At 41.0% G+C, this 21,276-nt stretch overlaps 2 protein-coding genes across 2 annotated transcripts in view; one reads left to right on the top strand and one right to left on the bottom strand.

The window, feature by feature from the left end:
- sntg1 (syntrophin, gamma 1) overlaps positions 1-11,243 on the bottom strand; it is a 32,578-nt gene extending 21,335 nt beyond the window's left edge. The window contains exons 1-3 of the mRNA XM_056390305.1: positions 10,689-11,243; positions 1,800-2,062; positions 1,063-1,112 (exon numbers count right to left, since the gene is read on the bottom strand). Coding sequence (XP_056246280.1) covers positions 1,063-1,089 — 27 coding nt within the window. The 5' untranslated portion in view covers positions 1,090-1,112; positions 1,800-2,062; positions 10,689-11,243. The remainder of the gene's footprint in view (positions 1-1,062; positions 1,113-1,799; positions 2,063-10,688) is intronic.
- Positions 11,244-15,810: 4,567 nt separating this feature from the next.
- Positions 15,811-18,325, top strand: snai2 (snail family zinc finger 2). Its single transcript, XM_056391761.1, has 3 exons — positions 15,811-16,151; positions 16,383-16,904; positions 17,360-18,325. The coding sequence occupies exons 1-3, from the start codon at positions 16,073-16,075 to the stop codon at positions 17,539-17,541; spliced, it is 783 nt and encodes a 260-aa protein (XP_056247736.1). The 5' UTR covers positions 15,811-16,072; the 3' UTR covers positions 17,542-18,325.
- Positions 18,326-21,276: the final 2,951 nt, after the last annotated feature.

A 21,276-nucleotide genomic window follows, 5' to 3' on the forward strand; every position in this document is an offset into this window, starting at 1 on the left:
CCTCCATTATTATCTCAATCATGGTCTCCAACCTGATTTCGTGCACATGACCATTTTTACTGCACCGACAGCAGCAGATATGCAACCAGGACAATGCTTTATAACCCAATGGGATAATAGTGAGGGGAACAGTAGGGAAGGTGAAGGTCCTCTAAAAGCCTGGAAATAAAAGCTTTTTTTTTACTTGTAATTTTTAAATAAATGTTACCACATTATAAATAAACTATCACTCTTGGTTGAATAAACCTGACAAACAATTCCTTGTATCAAAAACAACAAAACAGCCTCTCAATAGGCGATTATACAGTTCTAAGATGTTTGAGATGTGCAATATTTGTCAACTAGGCTGGTAACTTTTGCAATATAATCAGTTTGCCGTTGTGTTTTTATCCGTTTTACTATGGTGTCCACAAACAACCATTGCCAACATTATTTAACATCACACCCTGTTTTAAGAGAGACAGCAGGTCTTTTCAGATTTAAGACTGGGGTTAACTTTTTGTTACTAAAGTTTTACTATAGTACTTCTACAGACAAGGCAAGTGCCTATTAGGAACTAATTCACCTTAATTCTGCAAAAATAAAACATTATTCCATTAACATCTTCATTGGTTGTTTGTCCGCCCCTTGTCCCCAAGCTAATTGAGGACCTCAGGTGAATGTTAAAGCAGTCATGTCATTTAAAAAAATGTAGTAAAATGAAGTAAAATCCCAAAAGAAAAGAAAAACACGCAGCGATAGAAAAGAATCAGAGGGAAAGCGGCAGTGTTTCTGAGTGATTTTACAATTGGTACGTTACATGACTTGCTAATAGGCTACTGTAATAAGCCACAGAGAGTGAATCATTTATTTGTACAGGTGTGACAATGGATGTATTAAAAGGGGTGGGGGACCCACTGAGGCCGCATACGTACGAAGGGCCGGAGCGCTGATGTTGCCACATGCTTTCACATATACTGTGGTGCGTAGTGTTGCTTTCCAAGCGCTTGAAAATGTCAAGGCAGTCTCTGTAATCATAGTCAATTCCCTGTCAGACTGTTACAATGATTGAATCCTACCAACCTCTTCATTTGAAGTCTTGAAATCCATGTGCTACTATGCAGTGAGGGATACTGTAAAGGAGAAAAAAAAAAGCAAGATTGAGTTAGACTGTGGAGGGAAATACTTAATGACATGACCGACTTGCTGCACCAAACTGCAGTCAATTTAAAACAGCATTGTTAGCAGGATGCCTACTTTCATTATAGCCCCGTCTTTCTCATATAGAACTTCGACAACGGAGAGAGTAGATGTTTCATTGAAATGTGCCTCTTTTAAACTCAACTTTGCTAAGAAGAAAAAAAACCTTATTGAGCAATCTTGGGAGAAAACCAGAGACCATTAAGCGTTAATGAATAATTCATTAGCAAAAGGTGAGAACCCAGGTGTCCTGATAAATGTTTCAATATCCAATCCAGTGCTCCCAGAACTGTGTAACCGTAACCAATGCCTTGTCTGAGAGAGCATAAAACTGAGCCACAGCAGGAGAAAACGCCACAATAAAAGCACCATAACCTGAGAGGTACTGTGATTAGAAAATAAAGGCGTGACACTACTAATAAATACCACATTCTTTTTAAATCACCTGACTTTCTCTATACAAACAAGCAGTCTCGAGGAATGTTGTGTGAGAGCCTCATTTACATAAACCAGTTCCACTCACTTTTAATCAGACATGACTGCCACTTGACTCGACAAAACAAGTACAGAACAAAAATGGCTGAACAGAGCCTGTGCTGCAGAGGCAGTGAGAGACTTACCTCAGCAGAAAGGCCCCCAGCTCTTTGAATGGTGAGATCTAGCCATCGAGCAGTGAGTTGATCCCTGATCTGAGCCGTAGCAGAGGGCCTCCCCAAATCATGGCTGTCAGACTTTGGTGGTTGGAGAAAGAGCAATGCTGTCACCTCTCTGGATCGCTGTAGGTGTTGCAGGATTATTCCCAGTGGAGCTGGTGCCGAAGAGCAGAATGAGGGTAGCGTGCAGGGAGGGTTTCACTCCTGGCGGTCCCTAATCGGTGGCTGTGCTGCAGTAATAGGAGGAGGATGTGGTTAAGGTATCATACTGATACGAAACCCACTCGCAGGTGAGGAGCTGCTGTTATCTGATAAGAGCTGGAAGAAAAAAAAAAAAAAAAAAAACACCAAAACTTCAAATGAAGCTCAGAAACAGAGCTGGATATTGTTTGTTAAATGCTTCTGTCTGCGGCTGAAAAGATGCAATCGACAGTTGCCAGCAACACAGATAAGTGTGATGTCAATGTAACTGCGGCATGTATGTGGGCTGTTGAGTCAGAAGCAATTCACATCTTTATTTCTCAAATAAGCACCCGCTACAAAAACAAAAACCAAAACGGGAGATTCAAAAGCAAACTCAAAACTGTGAATCCCATCTCTCTGTCTATGATGAAGGATCCTTTCAAATACTTCAGTCATATAAAAAAAAAAAAAAAAACCTGTGGATTCATGTGCACGAATGCCAAAATGCAATTAACTCATATTCTTCCATTTTCTTGGATTTCTGTATGCCAAGCACAAATGACTCTCAAAAGTGTTTATTAAGTTCCAACAGCATGCCCTCGAGAAATCCTCCTCGTTAGCATGCATTGTTGGCTCCACGCCACCTCCTTGTTGAGCCGCAGTGTTGCTACTATGATCATTGTTGCAGGATTAGAAGAAAAAAAAAAAAAAAACTTACAGTATATGCATTTCAAGCTACATTTCATGCATAAATCAGCAACTTGTGATTATACAGTAAGAGTAGCCTTAATGAAACTCGCACATGTATTTGTCGAAGCGCTGGGGGGGACAGAGAAAGAAGAACAAGAGCGGGGGATTCTGAATGTCTTTGAAGAATAAAAGATTCATGAAAATAGTTAAAATTCAAAAAAAAGCTCTGACCTTCAAGTCAAGGATTTAACTTGGTTTTCTTTATAAGTATGTGTGGTGTTCTGTGTATTTTTGATATGTTTGACTTATTCAGCTCTTGAATTGTAACGTCTGGCAATAAAAAACACGTCAATGAGTTGACTCATTTATGGAGATCTGATATGTTCACATACAGCCTGCTTATTATTACGAAGGTATCAGGTATTACTGTAGCTAAACTAATGCAGTCTAAGACAACAGACTTGCAGTAAATCCTACCTTTGTGACGTTGAGTTCTTGTTGAAACTGTGTTAAAGAGCTGTTGATTAAACATTATGATCGCTGTGGAGGCTGCAGTTTGTGGTGCTGTTTGACTGTGCTGCATTGTACTGAGAGATGTTTGTAATATTTTGTCTGCCCCATCTGTATGGGGGAAATCATATGTATTAGATTGCATTTGTTTTAGATGGGCATACATAATAAACAAGCAACTGAATGTACATACGTGTATATTACTTGCCGTGTAGTGGAGAATATATTACATCACAGTATACAGAAAATAATACTAATACTGCTGATTTGATATAGAGCTGTAATAGTCAATCAACAGAAAATCCATCTGCAGTAATCAGGATAATCATTTAAAGGGGCTATTTGTAAGTTTTCTTTGCCGCTGAACGTGGTTTCTTGCCAGGAGCGGGTGGTGGTGGTGATCGTGGCCTCGACAAGAGCTTCAGCCATCATTGTCTTTGTAATGCAAGAGGTTGTAATTCGTTCTCTGTGCAGCGCTACGTCTTCAGAACAGATTGGTGGCTACGGCGAGTCTCTATGGGAAAGTGACGAGACGGGCTGGTACGGGCCGGGGGCTAGCTGGCTAGAAAAGACATGATAGAAACAAGAGTTAACATTGGCGTTACTTTCCACAAGTTTGATGCTGAACTCGCAATGTTTCCTCTAGGCTGTTAAGGAAACAGCTGTTAATGCTAACGTTGGCTATGCAGCAACAGCAAAGCATACAAATAGCTCCAGCAAATCATTTTGTGCCCAAAAATTTCTTGTTCTAAATTCTCAAATGTATGGACTTCCAGCTTATCTTTGCCTTATTTGATAGTCAATTAAATATCTTTAGGTTTATAACTGCAATTTGAAAACATCACTTTAGGCTCTGGGCATTTTTCACAATTTTATGGCATTTTATAGATCAAATGGTCAATAGGTTAACTGATAAATCAACAAAGTATTTAGTGATTTGTCAATAATGGAAATAATCTTTAGTTGCAGCCCTAGTTTGATACATAGTAAAATGTACGTACTGTAAATAGGTGATGACAGGAGTCTATTCTATATGCCGACTTTATGTTTTACCTAATAAATCGTTTTGCAATGTATGTCATCATTCGTTTTTTTCAAAGATTTGTTATTTGAGGTTTATTGATGTTGGAAATTCAGTTTGAGACACAATCCGAGTTTTTGTCTCCATCTGCGCCTACACTGTGAGCTGTCTGTGTCGGAGACGAGCCAGCTCTGTTTAATGGATGTAAAAGAAAATCCTGACATCATTTGTGGACCTGCTTTAAAAATGAATGCGTTCACGTGGTCAGCTGAAAAATGTGTCTGCAGCTCTGAGATGAGCACTTTGTCTTTGCAGGTGCCCTCCTGAACATCCTGTCAGAAGACGCGAGCACTTCGCTTTTTTTTTTCTGCGAAAATCCAAAGATTAAATAAGCCGAACCTTTTGTGCCTTTTAAGTCGAGTCAGCGCAACTCCTTTTACAACCACCCCATCAGATATTTTCAGTCCTGCCAATTTGCCAAGCAGTGTCTTTTTTTTTTTCTTCAAATAATGCTCTTGTCTTTGACACAATGGCAGGAAACAGAGCGAGAGGAGCAGAGTGAGACTGCCTGGATGATGTGGAGATTGTAACTTGACATCTCCATCTCTTAGACCTGAGGACAGCTGTGGCCCACACAGGATGATGAATGGCCGTTTGTGCATGCAGGTGGAGCAGCTGTCGGCAGAGTGCTCCAGCAAATGCAGTTTTACTGCTCGAAAATTGAGATGGTTTTCACTTACTGTATGTTGACTTGTTCTCTGACCTGGAACATATGGTGCCTGGGAGTGCAGCTCTTTAATTTGGCTGGTGACGATGGCAGATATTATGTTCTTTACATATTATGGCATCACCAAAAAGGTCTTACTCTGCATCAACAGCATTACACCGACTAAATTTCACAGGATCTGCCCAATTTATGTTAGAAAACATAATGACATTTCTCTTCCTCTGTTAAAAATGTTCACCTTCTCTTATCTAGTCTGTCTTTGTAGATAACAGAAAATGCACAGAACTAATTATGATTACTTATTTTGCAAAGAAATGTATTTTGTTATCACTCCCCCGACATTTAAATAATTTCTTGATCAATTATCGCAATTTTCACCCTGTGAGAAAATGACTTCAACATCGTTTGTATTCTTCACATGACGATACAATAGTTCTCCTCCATATTTTTGCTTGTTCTTTATTGTTCATAGCTTGTGTGGCTGGACTGTTCAGGAAGTTTACTGTATTAGGTAGCTGTGGTTGGAGTTTTAATTTAAGTGTACTAGGGCACTATAATCTGTTTTGGTTTTGTATCTCTGGAGTTAAAAATATGTCCTATTCATGCATAAACAAGTGGCAAATCTATATTTTTACTCTTCACAGCTTGGTTTCAAGGCTGCAACTGATAATTACTTTCTGGAATAATCAAACTTATGGTCAATAAATATCTACAGAGTCTACAGTGCAAGTCTACAGTCAAATCCAAAGGTATTCAATTTACTATCATGTAGGACTAAAGACTATTTACATATGAAACATGCAACATTTTTTTTCTTCAAAAAGTGACTTAAGATTATTAGCCAGCTGCAACTGATGATAATTTTCATGATCTGTGACTCTGCCAATTATTTCCTCAATGAATCGTTAAATCATTTGTTCTATGAAATGTCAAAAAATTTGAAAAAGTAGTCATCAAAGGTTCCCAGGTGAGCCCAGGGTGCCATCTTCAAATGTGGTCCAACACCCGCAAATGTTCAGTTTAGTGTCAAAGAAGAAGACGACTACACAAACCAGCAAAAATTTACATGTGAGAAGATGGAACCAGTGATTTTTTGGGGAATTTTTGCATAAAAAAATAATTTTCATCATGGATACATCTGTCTGCACAAATGACTACGTGGCTAACTAATAGTTCAAACTCAAAAAATGTCCAATTTACAAAGATATAAAACTGAGAAAAGCAGCAAATCCTCACACTGGAAACGCAGAGAGTATTTGGGGTATTTGCTTAAAAGATTAACCAAATCATTGTTTGATTATCAAACTTATTGCAGATTTGTCTCCTGTTGAGAGGTCGTTTCAGCTCTACATAGTTTAAATCTAAAGAATAGTTTTTAAACCTGTGTGGTGTGCCGGTTCCTCTTCCCCTGACAATTAGCAACACATTCATAAAATGAACGCCCAGGTCTTTTTCTGCTGCAGTGAACAGACTCGTGTCAAGAGGCAGCTGTTTGAATAGTTCTGTATTTACGGAGCACATCTTGCATTCAACAGGGCCTGTTCTGTGTGCCGCTGGAGGTGCTACTTCCCCTTCTTTTCTTTCAGATTATGTTCAAGATCGATCATTCTGGCAAAAATGGAAAAGAGCATCTCATCGTGTTTTCAATTCTTTTAGAGCATTTGTCAAAAAAAAATAAGTCTTTCATTACTTCATAAGTCAATGAATGCGGCCCCAGTAACAGCCAGTGGCGCTCTCCATGCCAGATGCTCATGAATGATAGGCAGAGGAGTAAATTAGTGATGGACACATTTATAGACTGAGCTCCTGACCCTCCTGACTATGATGTATGGGTTTTGGCAACAGGGAGCCACCAGATATCAGCTGGGTGCCAACTTAAATCAGCAAGAATCATTTCACAAACTGGTTCCCTGTTATATCACTGGATATCAGGGAGCAGAAATAGACATAATAAACTATAGCTAGAAGAAACGAATCCTGCAGCCTGTTCACTACTGACAGGTTCTTTAATTGGATTGTAATCTTTTTCTTTTTTTTTTTTCACAAATGATATTATGGTGCATTGCCTGTGGATGAATGGATTGGGCAAGTCAAGCATGTTATCTTACATGAGGGTCTTAATTAGCCTCAACAAATGAGCACATGGCCTTTATTGAATTATAGCATTCTCCTAATTATACTATATGTGAATGAATCTATGCTAAATATATATGAATATAGTCAGTTGGTGCATTTCAACCAATAGGGCCAGAGCAGCCCTCCAGAAAAAAGGCTTGGGGGCCTGGAAATGGCCCCACGCTGTGTGTAGAATACATGAAAGGATTAAAAAGCTCAGCAAATCGCTGAAGGCTAGGCTCCATTGAAATCAAGCTATACACAGTTGAGGGACACATCGGCTCCCTTACTAAATATAAAGCAGGGAAATATAGAACTATCTCTCAATAACTATTTATGAACTGTGTAACATGAAACAAATTACGATCTTAAATTGAGCTCTGTTGATCATAAACCCTAAAAGGTTGTAAATATTATTGTAGATAAAAGCACCAGTTCGAAACCGTTCTCTTTTCTTCTAAATAATTTCCTAGAAGATTTTCATGATTCCCTCAGGGTCATTTCCAGCAGTAAAATGTATGACTGTGACTCATGACTGTTATTGATTATTGATTTGTCTGTGGATGAATCAATAAATTGTTTACTCTGTATGAAAAACACAACTGTATTGGATTTACTGTGATATTTAAAAAAAAAAAGAAGCAGGAAATCCTCACATTTGAGAAGCTGAAAAACAGAATATTTGGTATTCATGCTTAACTAAATGACTCAAACGATGAATCCTTCAAAAGCTTGTGTTACAGTCGACAGAAACTATGATGCCCAAACAGTTTGTTTTGCTGTCATAAGCAAAAAGTGTGAAGTTAATGGTTGAGTGAATTCAAAATGCTCCAAGGAGACACAGCAATGCAATTCACAGTGCACAAGACTGTCTTCCATCAAGGTTGAGCTGCTACTGTATAGCGTGCTGTCAAGGCAGCGGTGCTTAACGAATAAGCAGACTGTCTACATTAATCAGATGTGACCTAAAATTGTCCAGCCTGAGCTACTTACAGGATGTAAAGCATAAAGGAAATACTGCTTGCCCTCAACAGAAATGCAGCGTTGGAGGTATAGATGCTATCTCTGAGGGGTCTTTTTTCACTTGTATGTTAAGCAGCCCGCTAGCATCATAAATCATTATGTATAATCTAACCCCTTATTGCTTTTCTTAGGGCAGTTATCACCTACGTGTAGCTTTCAGTGCGTTGGTCTGTGTTGCAGTCCTGAACCTCTAAATCAGATGGGCTGGTATATGAGGCGCATATAAATGAGAGTTGTGTCTTCTATCTTCCCCGCCACAAGAGTTTGGTGTGCATTCGCTTCATTAGCCATCAGTCTCCGCTAAGCCATACTAATGGTTTTCTTGTTGCGTGACAGTGACTTCGTGGCACAGACGACTAATATATTTTTCCTGCACCCTCTCGGAGAGAACTATCTACAGTTTCTTTTATTTGTGCAGCTTGTACATCACGCTGCAATGAAAGGCATATGGCTTCTCCTCTGCGATTTCAACATCTGGAGCAGTTTGTATGGATGGTCGACCAAACAGTTGCTATAAAAGCCCCACAGAAACATCAGGTGTGATACATTTTCCTCTCTGCTGTCAAGCTCTGGGGCTAGATTGTAATGAAGATGTCCAGCCTTACAGTGACATACTGTAGGCTCTCCCAGCTGCCCTTAAGCCAAAACAATCACTGGAGGAAAATGTTGTAAAGGATTGCTCTATTTTGGAGGTACCAAACTGTTTTCATTGAATACAAAAAAGGCTGCATGTACATGTTTCAATTTTTACCCTTAAGTTTCCACATTCCTATTGCTACTTCTTGATTTTTCTCTGCCACTGCTGTCAAGTTTTTTTTTTTGTGTGCATCATTTCCAGCACAGCACTCCCTTTTATGGTCAAAATAGGTCACAGAATAAAGCCACATGGCATTAAAAAAATGAAATTACGCCTCACTCCGAGTACTGAAAAGTGTAATCCTTGGTTATTCAGAACAACTCTATTACATATCAAGCTGCTGTGCAATGCTGGGGGAGTGTAACAGCGCGTCCAATGTGCTAACGTACATAATTCATGCTAATGTGTACATCGACTGCTTCTAGTGATGCCATAGGACAGCTCATCACACTTGTACATTTAAAGACATTTGACTAGTCTGGGATTTTTAAATGACCCGATAGTATTCAGTTGCAGGAAAAAGAGGCATTGATTAACTAAGGAAGATAAAGTGTTTAGGAACTATTTGTTGTGCAGTGCTGACTTTGTTTCCAGACCACAATTTATATCAGTATGCTTTAGATCATGATGGTAAAACTTTGAAACCCCCCCCCCCCTTTTCAATTATCAGCTGATCCAGACTGCGACACAGTATGAAGGACTCAAACAAGTTGTCCCTGACTCTCATATTGACCAGATGTGACTGACACCATTTTCACTCAGGCCTGCTCCTCAGTCAGTGTACCTGTCTCATTTGGCCAAACTGCTCTTTGATTTAGGACTTAAAGCTGAAACAGGGGGGGAAGTGGGATGCATGCGAGGGCATAAAATCGTCAATGACATGTCAATGTCCTCCCTCAGTAGGAAGTGAGACCTCCAGTACATCAAACAGATTGCTCCTGACCTATGACCAGCGCATGGACCAGCTCAATATGCCCGCATGAGCACAGAGCCTCCTGCGCTGAGAGGGTACAGACCTGAAATCATTGATGTGAAGTCTGATTCCTACATCTCAGTGGATTTCTTAGATACAAACTGCACCTTGCAGCCCACAATGAAAGAGAGAAAACAAGCTTGCCTTATAAGCACCCTGCCACACCGGTTTATAGTGAGAGAAGCAGCATAAATTTTGTGAAACAGTAGTGGATTCAGGAGCTTTCTGCCATGCTAATAAAACACACAGAACCAGCAGCAGCAGCAGCAGCAGCTGAAATACTCCTCAGGTTTATCTCTGATGGACGTTGATGTTCAGGATCCAGAAACAAGGGGGCAGGGCTGATGAGCGATTTGTGAATAGTTCAGTGACGTTTGAGCTGTAAAATGGCCTTTTCTTTTCTCTTTTTTTTTTTTTTTTAAGTAGGAATGTTTTCGATTATTGGCATCCAGTGCAGAAAGAGACAGAGAGAAAGAGAGAGAGAGAGAGAGAAAGAGAGAGAGAGAAAAAAAGAGAGAGTACTTTAACGCAGCTGAATAGCACTGTGGATGAAAAGAGGTCTGCTGCCACTGCACTGGCTGGAGGAACTGCGGGTGATGCTTGTGTGTACCTGCACTGAGGCAATGGAAAAGGTTTCTGCAAGCAAGCCCACATATCTCCCTGCAAATCATACCATAAAATGAAACGTGTTTCATCACGAGGCCCATCATAAGTAAACTGTTCAGCTCAGTGCATCACACAAATGTGACTATTACAGGGTGCGATGCTTTATTAGCCATCAGATCATGTAGGTGATTGGTACATAAATTCTTGGTGCGCAGCATTAAAGCAAATTACATCTCAAAAAAGTACATTGTAAATGGATTAATGTTTCGTTTCATGGATGTTTGGCAGAATAATTAACTACCTACGTCCGTCATGCACTGTATTATGAGGTACCGTAAATGTAAAAGCGAATAAAGGTCTGTGAGGCTTACCTGATTTTCTAGTAACAGGTGGTGATGTCTTATTAGATCCCTTTGGACTCCAATCCCTCATGTGACGGCTTGTCTTCTTTTTTTTTTTTTTTTAATTTATGCAACGGTTGCTAAAACATCTCTGCGAAATCACAATGTATCCCTTGTGGCAGCATCGCCCACACGGCATCCTGGTCCACTAACACTGTAGCAATGTGCAAAAACCGACAGAAAAACAGCCCGCACTCGCACACAAAACAAGATCTGTCCATATTTCCTGGGCAGCGGCGGTTTCAGGGATTCCTGTCCGTCGACATCTCTGGCAGAGGGTCCGGTTTCACAGCTCCGTGTCCGTCTCCCTCTCTCGCATCGTGCTGCCAAAATGACTGAAGCTGGAAATCACATGCGGCTGGTTTAACGCGCGCGTCAATCGACTTCGTTTACCCAAGGCACCCGCACAACTCCGGCTCCATTAATATTACATGATTCTACTTTGTTGCTGTTCTCAGGGACGTCCGCGGCTCCGTCCCACGTCTGTCCCACCCGTGCTAAAACACGCACTAACATCTCACAAACCTTTTTTCATTTTCTCTGCCAATTACATTTGCGTGCACTGCGGTTCTGTGTGTGTGTGTGTGTGTGTGTGTGTGTGTGTGTGTGCGTGTGTGTGTGTGTTTCAGTTGAGATGTGCAGAAAAAGACAAAGGAAGAAGAATATATTTGTTTCGAGGCATATTACCCAAGTTAATTTGACTCTGAAGGCCAGTATGTGTGTGTGTGTGTCTCTGCAACTTTCTGAGCTAAATGGCATTTAAAAGGGAAAAAAAGCATGGGTGGATCTTCTCACTCTTGCTCAGTCAGACTGTCATGACTCAGTTTGTGTTGTCAATGAACACATGCGTTCAGTCACACAGTAGTATTTGCACTCTTTCCCTGAGGCCCTCTCCTGAGCAGCTGAGCAGGCTGACCAGGTGCACCCAATTTTCCATGCTGTCATCATGCCAGCTGAGAGATCCGGCCCCCCCCCCCACACACACACACACACACACACCCTCCACATGATGCAAGCTGCCCCCTCTGACGTTTCATGTTTGCCTACCATCCTCAGCAGCACATCACAGGCAGTCACTTATTCATAAACTGTGGAGTTTGCAACCCAACACAGATAAAGTCTTTTATTTTGAAAGGTTTGGTTAAATAAAGGTCAAAACTTCCTGCATCTCTGGACCAGTTTTGACCTGGTGGTCCTTCAACCTGCAGCTGTTCTCCACACCAAGGCGGTTGGTGTGATTTGGAGTTGATAAATGGACATGCTCAGTGACTTCACATCTCACACAGACTACAGCAACCTCGATAAGTGTCTTACAAGATACAAGGCTTCCCATCCCTGTCCTTCCTAATGGCTTAACTGTGATCCATTAGCAAACCAAAGCTAGCAGCCAGATTATGGCTCTTATATAGCTTCCAGGGCTCACCAGAGCTCCGCATTTGACCTTATTGCACCTTTAACCTTCCTGTGCCTGACTAAGCGATGTTCCAATCTGATACTGATATGCTGGATCAAGATCAGTGCCAATTCTGAGCCTATTAAGTGGATCAGATATCGGCCATTAAGCAACTGATCCACAATAAATACAATTTCTTTGTCAGCATCATTGAAGGATTCAGTGTTTCCACTATCAGACACATGAATTTAGTCGTGTTGGGCTGTCGACTCACTTTTCATGCATTAGCAATCCACATAACAGCGATTCCAAGGAGCACCATGCAGTGAAGAGCGCTGGTATTGAATCTGTACTCGATATGCTGAGTCAAGGTTTCAAAATTAGTTTTAGAAAAGTGCCCCCTGATCCTTACTGAAAATGTATTTTCTCAGACATATTCTGACTATAAGTTGGGGTCCAACTTAAACATAAAATACTCTTGCAAAGTGAGAACACACTGGAGAGATTCCTGTATTTGCATTTCTGATTGTGCTGTTTCCAATGGATACCCTTGAAAACTGGGCTGGCGCAGTGCCGGTGATGTCGTTTCGAAGATGCCGATATCCATTTCCCTTTGCCTTAAAGGACCAGTGTATAGGATTTAGTGACATCTAGCAGGGAGATTGCAGATTGCAACCAACTGAAGGTGATTATACACTAATGAAAACATATTTATCAATATTATGTTCCATTACTGCCAATAGATCAAACTAAATCCTACACACTGGCCCGTTAACCTGAACCAAACATTATGCAAAACCCCAACCAGTCGTCTTTTGCAGTGCTTAACCTGACCCCAACCTTAACATAACCCTAACCAGTTATCTCTGCTAGAGGGAACAGACTTTGACAAGACCTGTTTGTTCCAATTGGACATGCTTTCCACACTATTTGAATTTGACACACATGCCACCTCTGCCAACGAGAATTGACAGCTCTGTGCAACAAGTAGGCTAAACAAAATGTACCAGCAGCAATGCAAACGACACAGACTAATGAACACATATTTCACATGGCTTGTAGTGGCTGAATCCAGACAGGAAATCTACTGCAGTGTCTCTGCCAACACTGAGCATCTCTGCCACCTACTGTGGCTTGATTATCACGAGATAATGCCGACTCAAACGGCGCCTGTGCTCCATGTACTGCAGCCTCACCTTCACCCGATATGGAAAAAGCAGCACGGTGGCCGGTTTGATATGGGCAGGGATCAGTTGTAAAAAGGTGATGTCGCATATTTCAGTGCATCAGTCAGGATTTAGCAACATTTGAACCACAATCTGATGGCAGTAACCGCACCAAGTTTTCAGGCCACTGTCAATCAAATCTGATCAAAGCACACACCCACACAGCCCTGTCAAAGCAGTCAAAGCAGATTACCCAAGGATGTTTGTTTTTCAAAACTTTAACTCTGATTTTTGCTTATTTAATCATGAATATTTAATATTACTGAAAAAGAAAACTGTCAGATTTGACACCAAGTAGTGCAGGGCTTATGTGACCCTTCTGTGTTTACTGTATACTTTTTTATACACTGTTTATTTAATTGTTTTGCACATTAAAAATGCAATTATTACAAGAGATAAGATATGCACACAAAGACATTCAATACGCAACACTTACACCTACATATACTTTCATATACATGGATTAAAAGTAAACAAAAGCCTGTGCAGAAGAGGTAGGAAGCTAAAAGCTTATACAAAGACTGCTCCTAAAAACTTAAGGCAAGATAAACAGGATTATATAAAAAAACTAATGAGGGATGGAAAGGCAATTGCAAAACAAAGAGAAAATATATATATAAATATAAAACAATTTTCATTCCAGTTGTTCATTAGTCAACACTGTAATTGGGTACTTAACAACGTTTGTTTAAGATGTTTTAAAAGTAAACAAAGAGTGAATAATGGACAATGTGCAAGTTTGAACTCCATAAAACAGCACCTCTGAATCGAAATCTGAACCTGAGGGGAGCTGGAGATGCCTCGACAGTCGAGCAGACAACACCTGCATGTTGCGTTCACCAGATGCTGCTGCCTCTAAAGACAGCAAAGGTTGGTGTTTTTACCTGCACTTGACCAGAGAGTCAAAAGCATGTTCATGTTTAATTGAGCACATTTTTCCTGGTGTTGCACCATCCTGCAGAGCCAAGGATACACGGCTCTCTCCGTTGTTAATTAATCGCCGTACTCATAAACCCCCCCCCCCCACAAAAAACCCCATCTCAGTAGAACAGCATCCACATGCCTTGAACGAGAGAGAGACAAGAAGTGAAGCACGAAATCTGCAAGACGGCATTTTCACCTGGACATACACGACCTCTCTTCTCTTGGATATGGTTTGGCTGACGGGCAATACTAATTTCAAAAGCATTATCTTTTAATGGTGCACAATGTTTTCTACTGGATCACCACCAAACACCATCATCCCTCAGCCATCCCTGCTTGCCACACGGAGCACCAAATGTGTGACAGTATAGCCGGGAGTTATTATGCGCAGATAACCTTCCCTTCCTTTTATAATCCAAGCAGGCACAAAGGGAAACTATTCATGATCTGCAATTATGTTTTCTAGATAAGATAAGCGGTTCACAATTAACTTAAGGCTTGCCCCAGACAGAGATTTTCATATCTGCTGACCTAGCCAATCAAACTGCTCTAGGAGCTGCTTTTCAATATCACCATAGCTAAGCCTTTGCCTTTGTGTTGCTTTTACCCTCTGCCTTGTTACTTTTAGATACACAACTCACGCCTCTCTCTCAGAAGAGCTGAGTTGAACACAAGGGGGCGTAGACTGCTAAGTTTGCGTCTCCTCATCCAGTTCAGCAAGAGCAGCAAGGGGGATAAATTTGATTATGATATCATGTCTGACCTTGAGAGGGAACTACACTTAAATTTACATTTCAAGGAGGAATGCCTTATTGCATTATTGGCAGGGAAATGTGTGGCTTTCTCCACACACAACTGCATTAGGAAGAGCCATCCTTTGGCAAAGCCACAGAATGACAATGTGGATGCAGCAACGATGCAGTTTGGTCCAGTGGCCGGTTTGAGCATTCATCATGGAGCCACAGATTTGTCAGTTCAGTAGATGTGGAGATAAAAATATCCAAACACGTCGACGACAAACCTTCCTTCAATCCAGTCATTATCATCATCATTAGGGCTGCTGCTGTTGGTGGGAGTATTCTCCAATTCAAATATGCCACCCATGCAGGATAATCAAGTCCCCAGAGGTTTATAACACAACAATCATCAGTGACAGAGTGCATGCAGTGCTATGATTACATTAGCAATGACATTTTAAACAATCCTGTCTACCTCTCCCTGAGGCACTTATTCTTTTTCTTCCCCTAGCACTTCATTCTTTCATGATCTGTCTGAGGTTGAAAGCATATTTCAAAAATAATAAAAAATAAAAAATAAAAATAAAAAAATTAAAAAAACCTTTATTCTGCTGCAGCTCTTATTGTCACTCTGGGTAACAACCAGTGGCAACTGCATGATGCCATGAACACTTGCACACTCGCATCCCTGAAACACTCACAAGTGTAGTACAAAGCACCTGTCTAACTGGAGTGAATGGCACTAACCCAGCCCCTGAGGAGGTTACACGCTCCTATAGGCTAGAAGCACATTTTAAAGCTCCGTGGTAAAGGCGAGATTTAATTGGTTTGAGCTCCCAGTATATGTAAATGGCAGTGGATGGCTCCTCCCATGCACCTGATAGGGAGTATTTACTGCTCTACAGCTACTCACTGCACTGTTTCCAAGAGCGCAGCGCTGCATCATGACACTCCACTGGACTTAAGCAATAAGGATTTCCGCCTTGACACACTAAACTGACGTTCACCGCTATATTTTAAAAGAACAACAACAACAACAAAAAGTTTTCCAAAGTTGTCCACTTGTTTTCCAAGATGCCACGCTCTTTCCTGGTCAAGAAACACATAAACTCCGCAAAGAAGCCAAATTATAGTGAATTGGAAAGCCCAACAGGTAAAGTTTTTCAGAGTAAAGGACAAGTGTAACTTTGTGAAAGTTGTTTCTGACATGAAATCAACTTGATACTTCGCGTTCTTTTTTCTTTTTTTCTTTTTTTTTTTACTTCGTAGGAGTTGACATTTTAAAAGCTTTTTGGCCTGTGCTTTGAAATCTGTGCTCTCCACTCAAGCGATGGCAGCCAGCATCCGATCACTTACTTAACTTTTAACTTGTCTTTCTTTTCAGTGTTCTTCACGCCGCACATCTACAAGGGCCTTCCCCTGCCTGTCATCCCCCAGCCGGAGATCCTGAGCCCGGCAGCGTACAGCCCCATCACAGTGTGGACTACCAGCAACTTGCCGCTGTCTCCGCTCCCCAGTGACCTCTCCCCCATCTCTGGATACCCCTCATCGCTCTCCGACACCTCCTCTAAAGACCACAGCGGCTCTGAAAGCCCGAGGAGTGATGAGGACGAGCAGTTGCTGCCCAAGCTGACAGACCCTCACGGAGTGGAGGCAGAGAAATTCCAATGTAGTTTGTGTAGCAAGTCCTACTCCACGTACTCTGGACTGCTCAAGCACAAACAGCTGCACTGCGACGCCCAAACGAGGAAATCCTTCAGCTGTAAATACTGCGAGAAGGAGTATGTTAGCCTGGGAGCTCTCAAAATGCACATCAGGACTCACACCTTGCCTTGTGTTTGCAAAATATGCGGGAAAGCTTTCTCCAGACCGTGGCTGCTCCAAGGACACATCAGGACGCACACCGGTGAGTGACAGTAAGGGAGGGGGGCAAGAGAGGGGCCTCCATGTGTGAAGAGGCTATTAAGTTGTTGTGGGCTTTTGCAGGTACAGATTCGGCCTAATACATAATTTAATAGCCTCTGCAGCTACAGTAGACACTGTTACAAAGCTTACAGCTGTTTTGTAGTGAAGCTGTGCAAGTTACTGTTGTGAAAAACGCTCAGAATGGTATTACTTCCTGCAGGTTTACTTCTAGGGATGTTGAAAAGAAAAAAAAAACTGTTGCCTCTTTTCTTGACAAATGTCATGTCAGCAGCAGAATGTGCTCAGCTCAGTGCCCTTCTCTGTGTTGCAGCCAGCTGAAAAAGAGAAAATACACAATAGGCCACCGTGCCTCTGTGACTATACTATACTTGGATTGAGATATGTGTGTGCACAATCACTGACAATGTCTTCCTTCTCTTTCTCCTCCCTTGACAGGAGAGAAGCCGTTTTCCTGCCCTCACTGCAACAGGGCGTTTGCAGACAGGTCCAATCTCAGGGCGCACCTACAGACCCATTCGGATGTGAAAAAATACCAATGCAAGAACTGCTCCAAAACTTTCTCCAGGATGTCTCTTCTGCACAAGCATGAGGAATCTGGTTGTTGTGTAGCACACTGAACTGAACTGGGATACTTTTCCACCAGCAGAGAACCCCCTCCTCCATTGCTCTGTTACTTTATTTTTTCCAAGCCCAGGAGAACTGTCAGGGAATCACATCCTAGGGGGTTTGGTCCCTAATGTGCAGACTTCTTTTTTTTTTTCTTTTTTTTTTTTTCTACCACCGGTCGATTTCATTTCAAAGTGAGAAATAGCTATGTGCTCACGTGCTTCTCGTTTCAAGCAGTGTTTCTGTGATTGCAATCAGTGTCGAGCTTTTTCAAACCATGTACTCACCTACCTGTGCTATTCATGCACTTTTCTGCATGTCTAGAATGTTTTATATGCCTTCACAATGTTATCTTCAGTGTTTGTACCAATGTCTCTCAATGGCTGTTATGCAGTCCTCCACTTTTTTAAATGTAACCACACAAACGATACCAAAGGGCGCATTATGAATGACAGTATAAATATAACCAGAGGAATACTGAAGCCATTGTTACTTAGGGAACAAGTGCAAACTTAGTTTTTAGGGAGAAATTATTATAACTTTTGCACAGTCATTAGAAGCAGGTTTGCCAGCACTCAAATAGCAATACAAGTTTTTCTCAAGTGCCTCAATTTTACTTGGCAATAATATGTATTTTTTTGAACAACAGTTTCATTTTATATTTTTATATATTGAATGTAAGCGTGACTGAGATGATTGTATACTGACAGTGAAAACTGTGATGCTGAATGATTTTGATATTTTCATATTTCTCATGACACTTTTAAAAATAAAGTTTCATGACATTTTGTATAATGTTTTTTGGGGGCATTTCTCAAGTTGCCTTTTTTTTTTTTTTTATCTGTGAAGCTTTCTTGCTGCTGTGCTGTTATAAGCAGGTTCTTTCAGCAGGGCTCAGCAGGATTCGCTGATTTTCACAAGCTTCAAACGGAATAACCTCCACAAAAGTAAATGATATTTAATCCAGCTTGCACCATCTCATGTTATGGAGATGTAAAAAAATAAAATAAAATAAAAATGAGGAGAGAGGTGACTCAGCTCTGAATCAGGCCTGAACCTGTTCCCTGTGAACCTGTCCAGACATCAAACAATCTTGAAATTTAACACATACTAGCTATATTGATCTGCACTCACTTGTTAGACCCTTTGAGGGCACATGACTCTTTCTTTACCCAAGTGTGTGTAAAGTTTAAATGTGAGGGCGTAGCTCTTATCGAAAGTCATTCTAATTTCGAAACTCTTGTCATGAAATTAACCTGAGGGAAATGTTTTCTTTTTTATCTTCCTGCTCAATCACAACAATCACTGCGGGGGCAGAGGGCACTCGGATATCAAGATTTTAATATGTTTTCACAAAAAGCTCACATTTGCATTTGCTTTGACAACCTCCTTGAATTCTGGGATGCTTGCCATCATGGATTAAATAGACTTCCTTCAGCTACATTTTGTTGTCTTTTACCATATGCTGTCTTCTTGCAGCAGATAGAGATTAGAGCACAAAAAGTGCAATGCCTTGGGGGATACAGTCAAAGTTAAACTCTTTCTAACAGACCCCAGAGTGTGTTCCCGTTTGCCCTAATGCCCAAGAGCTGCTGACCTGAAAGATGTGATCTGACAAATAGACACTTGTTTTGCTGGCTGCGAGGGGGCTGAACTCCCCTGTAGGTAGATTTTCCTCACTGTGAGTCATCGTCGAGCTATTCCAGGTGCTCACTGCGGCTCTTTGGTTTGGGCCAGGTGGCTCCAGGGCTCTTCAACCTGGCTGAAAAGCAGGTGCAACCAGGAGGATACAAACCACAGCCACAGGTCCACTGATAGAGTAGAAATACCCCCCCAACCGAATGTGGAAATGTTGAAGGCAGCAGGTCCATGCTGTTGAGATCACTTGCCTCATAAAAGACAAGTGCCATCACTTAACCTGTAATACTGTTGAGATACTGAAGCTGTTTGTCCTCACTATTGTTTGGAGGATCTAATATCTCAACTTCCATAGGCAGCACTTTATCATGCTGATGTCAGAGAGGGGAAAACACATGAATGCATAATGCCAATTAGCTTCATAATCTTGCAAGATTTCCCTGTTACAACAACAATTAACTGCATGACTGATTTCTCAGATAACAACAACGTGTTAAATGCTTTCCCCTCCAACATGAATATTTGATCTAGCCGTTCTGATGATAGTAGGAGGAGAAGGGGAGGGGAGGGACCAGAAACTTGTTTGTTTTAAAGCATATGGCTATTAGAGGATGTGTTAAAGAATGTGAGATCTAATATTTGTTAGGTGTGGAGACTGTTAATAGTCACACTGTCATGTTTCTCCATGAATGCCAAATGCAGGTAAGATACCCTGTGGGTGTTTTTGCAGTTATATATGAAAAAAAAAATCACTCCTACTGAAGTATTGTGATGATAAGATGAGATTGGATTTGTTCTGTCCCAAAATTCAACTAAAATGAATATATGTGAGGCATTAATGAAGCGATTTATTATTAGTGCAAATTAGGGCTGCAACTAACTATTAATTTCATTATTGATGTTTATGCTGATGATTTCCTCAATTGACTGATTCATTTCTATCCTTTAAATGTTGGAAGAATTGTGAAAAATGCTTTTAATAATTTCCCCTCAGCCCATGGCGATTTATTCAAATTGCTTATTTTATTGGATCATCAGTCCAAAACACAAAGATAATAATTTTACTCTCATATATGAAGAATCAAGTTCTCTCATTTGCAAAGAGACTGGGGAATGTTTGTAATTTTTTCCTCGACAAATGACTAAAATGATTGATTGATTATTGAAACAGTTCCCAATTGTTTGCTGTCAGGTAATTGATTCATTGACTACTCCAACAAAATATGACTTTTCCACCGTCTTCTTCAGTTTAGTCGTCTATTCATTTCATTTGGTTTGATTTTAGACTGCCATTAAAGCCTCCATTCATAACACTCTTTATTTTATCACACACATTATATCACATGTAAAATAAATGTCCTCACTCTGCACATATAAGTGCCCCCCCGCCGCGAAATGAAAATCCAGAGCAGCCTCAGAGAGCAGTGTGGTAGATCTAACGCAGAGCAGGACTCTCAGAGACCTGCTGACTTTATGGTGAATCAGGGAGTATGATTCCTTTATGGTCATCAAGTGGAACAAATAAAGTTAAGGGTGTCCTCTGAGGTCTGATTGTCTTAGCTGGGAAGTGATCCCCAGCCTTCCTCCCTAACCCCACCACATCAGAACGGCGATGATTGTGTATTCCCCTTCACTCCGACCGCCTGGAGGAATGTTTGCCTGTTTATTGAGTTCCTGCATCTTGTTAAAGACTATTCTCTTTCATTTTCTGTTGTCTCTTCAAGTGACTGGGTAGCTAGTTAGAATGGCGCTGCTTTTCGGCTGGAGGTGCATATTCTCCAGATAATACTGTTTGCCTCTAATTGTGTGGCGTCCTTTGCATCGGCGCTCTATTTGTTGATAAATTGGATTCGTGCAGACCAAGCAAGTATAATTCAATCACCAGGGAAGATGAATTCATTTCAAGCTTTGCTCTGCTTCTTCTAGTCTTATGTATTTATCTCATTAAAGTAAAAGGGTAAATTCAAAGGGGTGAAAATGGTTGTTTAAAGACTTTTAAGAAATTGCATTAAGGAAGAGACAAGGCACTGACCACCTCTTTGATGTATGGCAGACATCAGTTGTGTATGATAATGTCCGACTCTCCATGTAGGTCAGAAAAGTTTTTT

The sequence above is a fragment of the Seriola aureovittata genome, chromosome 12 (assembly GCF_021018895.1).
Source record: "Seriola aureovittata isolate HTS-2021-v1 ecotype China chromosome 12, ASM2101889v1, whole genome shotgun sequence".
Classification (NCBI taxonomy): domain Eukaryota; kingdom Metazoa; phylum Chordata; class Actinopteri; order Carangiformes; family Carangidae; genus Seriola; species Seriola aureovittata.

Bases quoted from the DNA above. Each gene is read 5' to 3' on its own strand.
- snai2 (XM_056391761.1), top strand. From the start codon at position 16,073: ATGCCACGCTCTTTCCTGGTCAAGAAACACATAAACTCCGCAAAGAAG. The intron at 16,152-16,382 runs GTAAAGTTTTTC...CTTTCTTTTCAG, and splicing joins TGAATTGGAAAGCCCAACAG to TGTTCTTCACGCCGCACATC. The intron at 16,905-17,359 runs GTGAGTGACAGT...CTCCCTTGACAG, and splicing joins ACACATCAGGACGCACACCG to GAGAGAAGCCGTTTTCCTGC.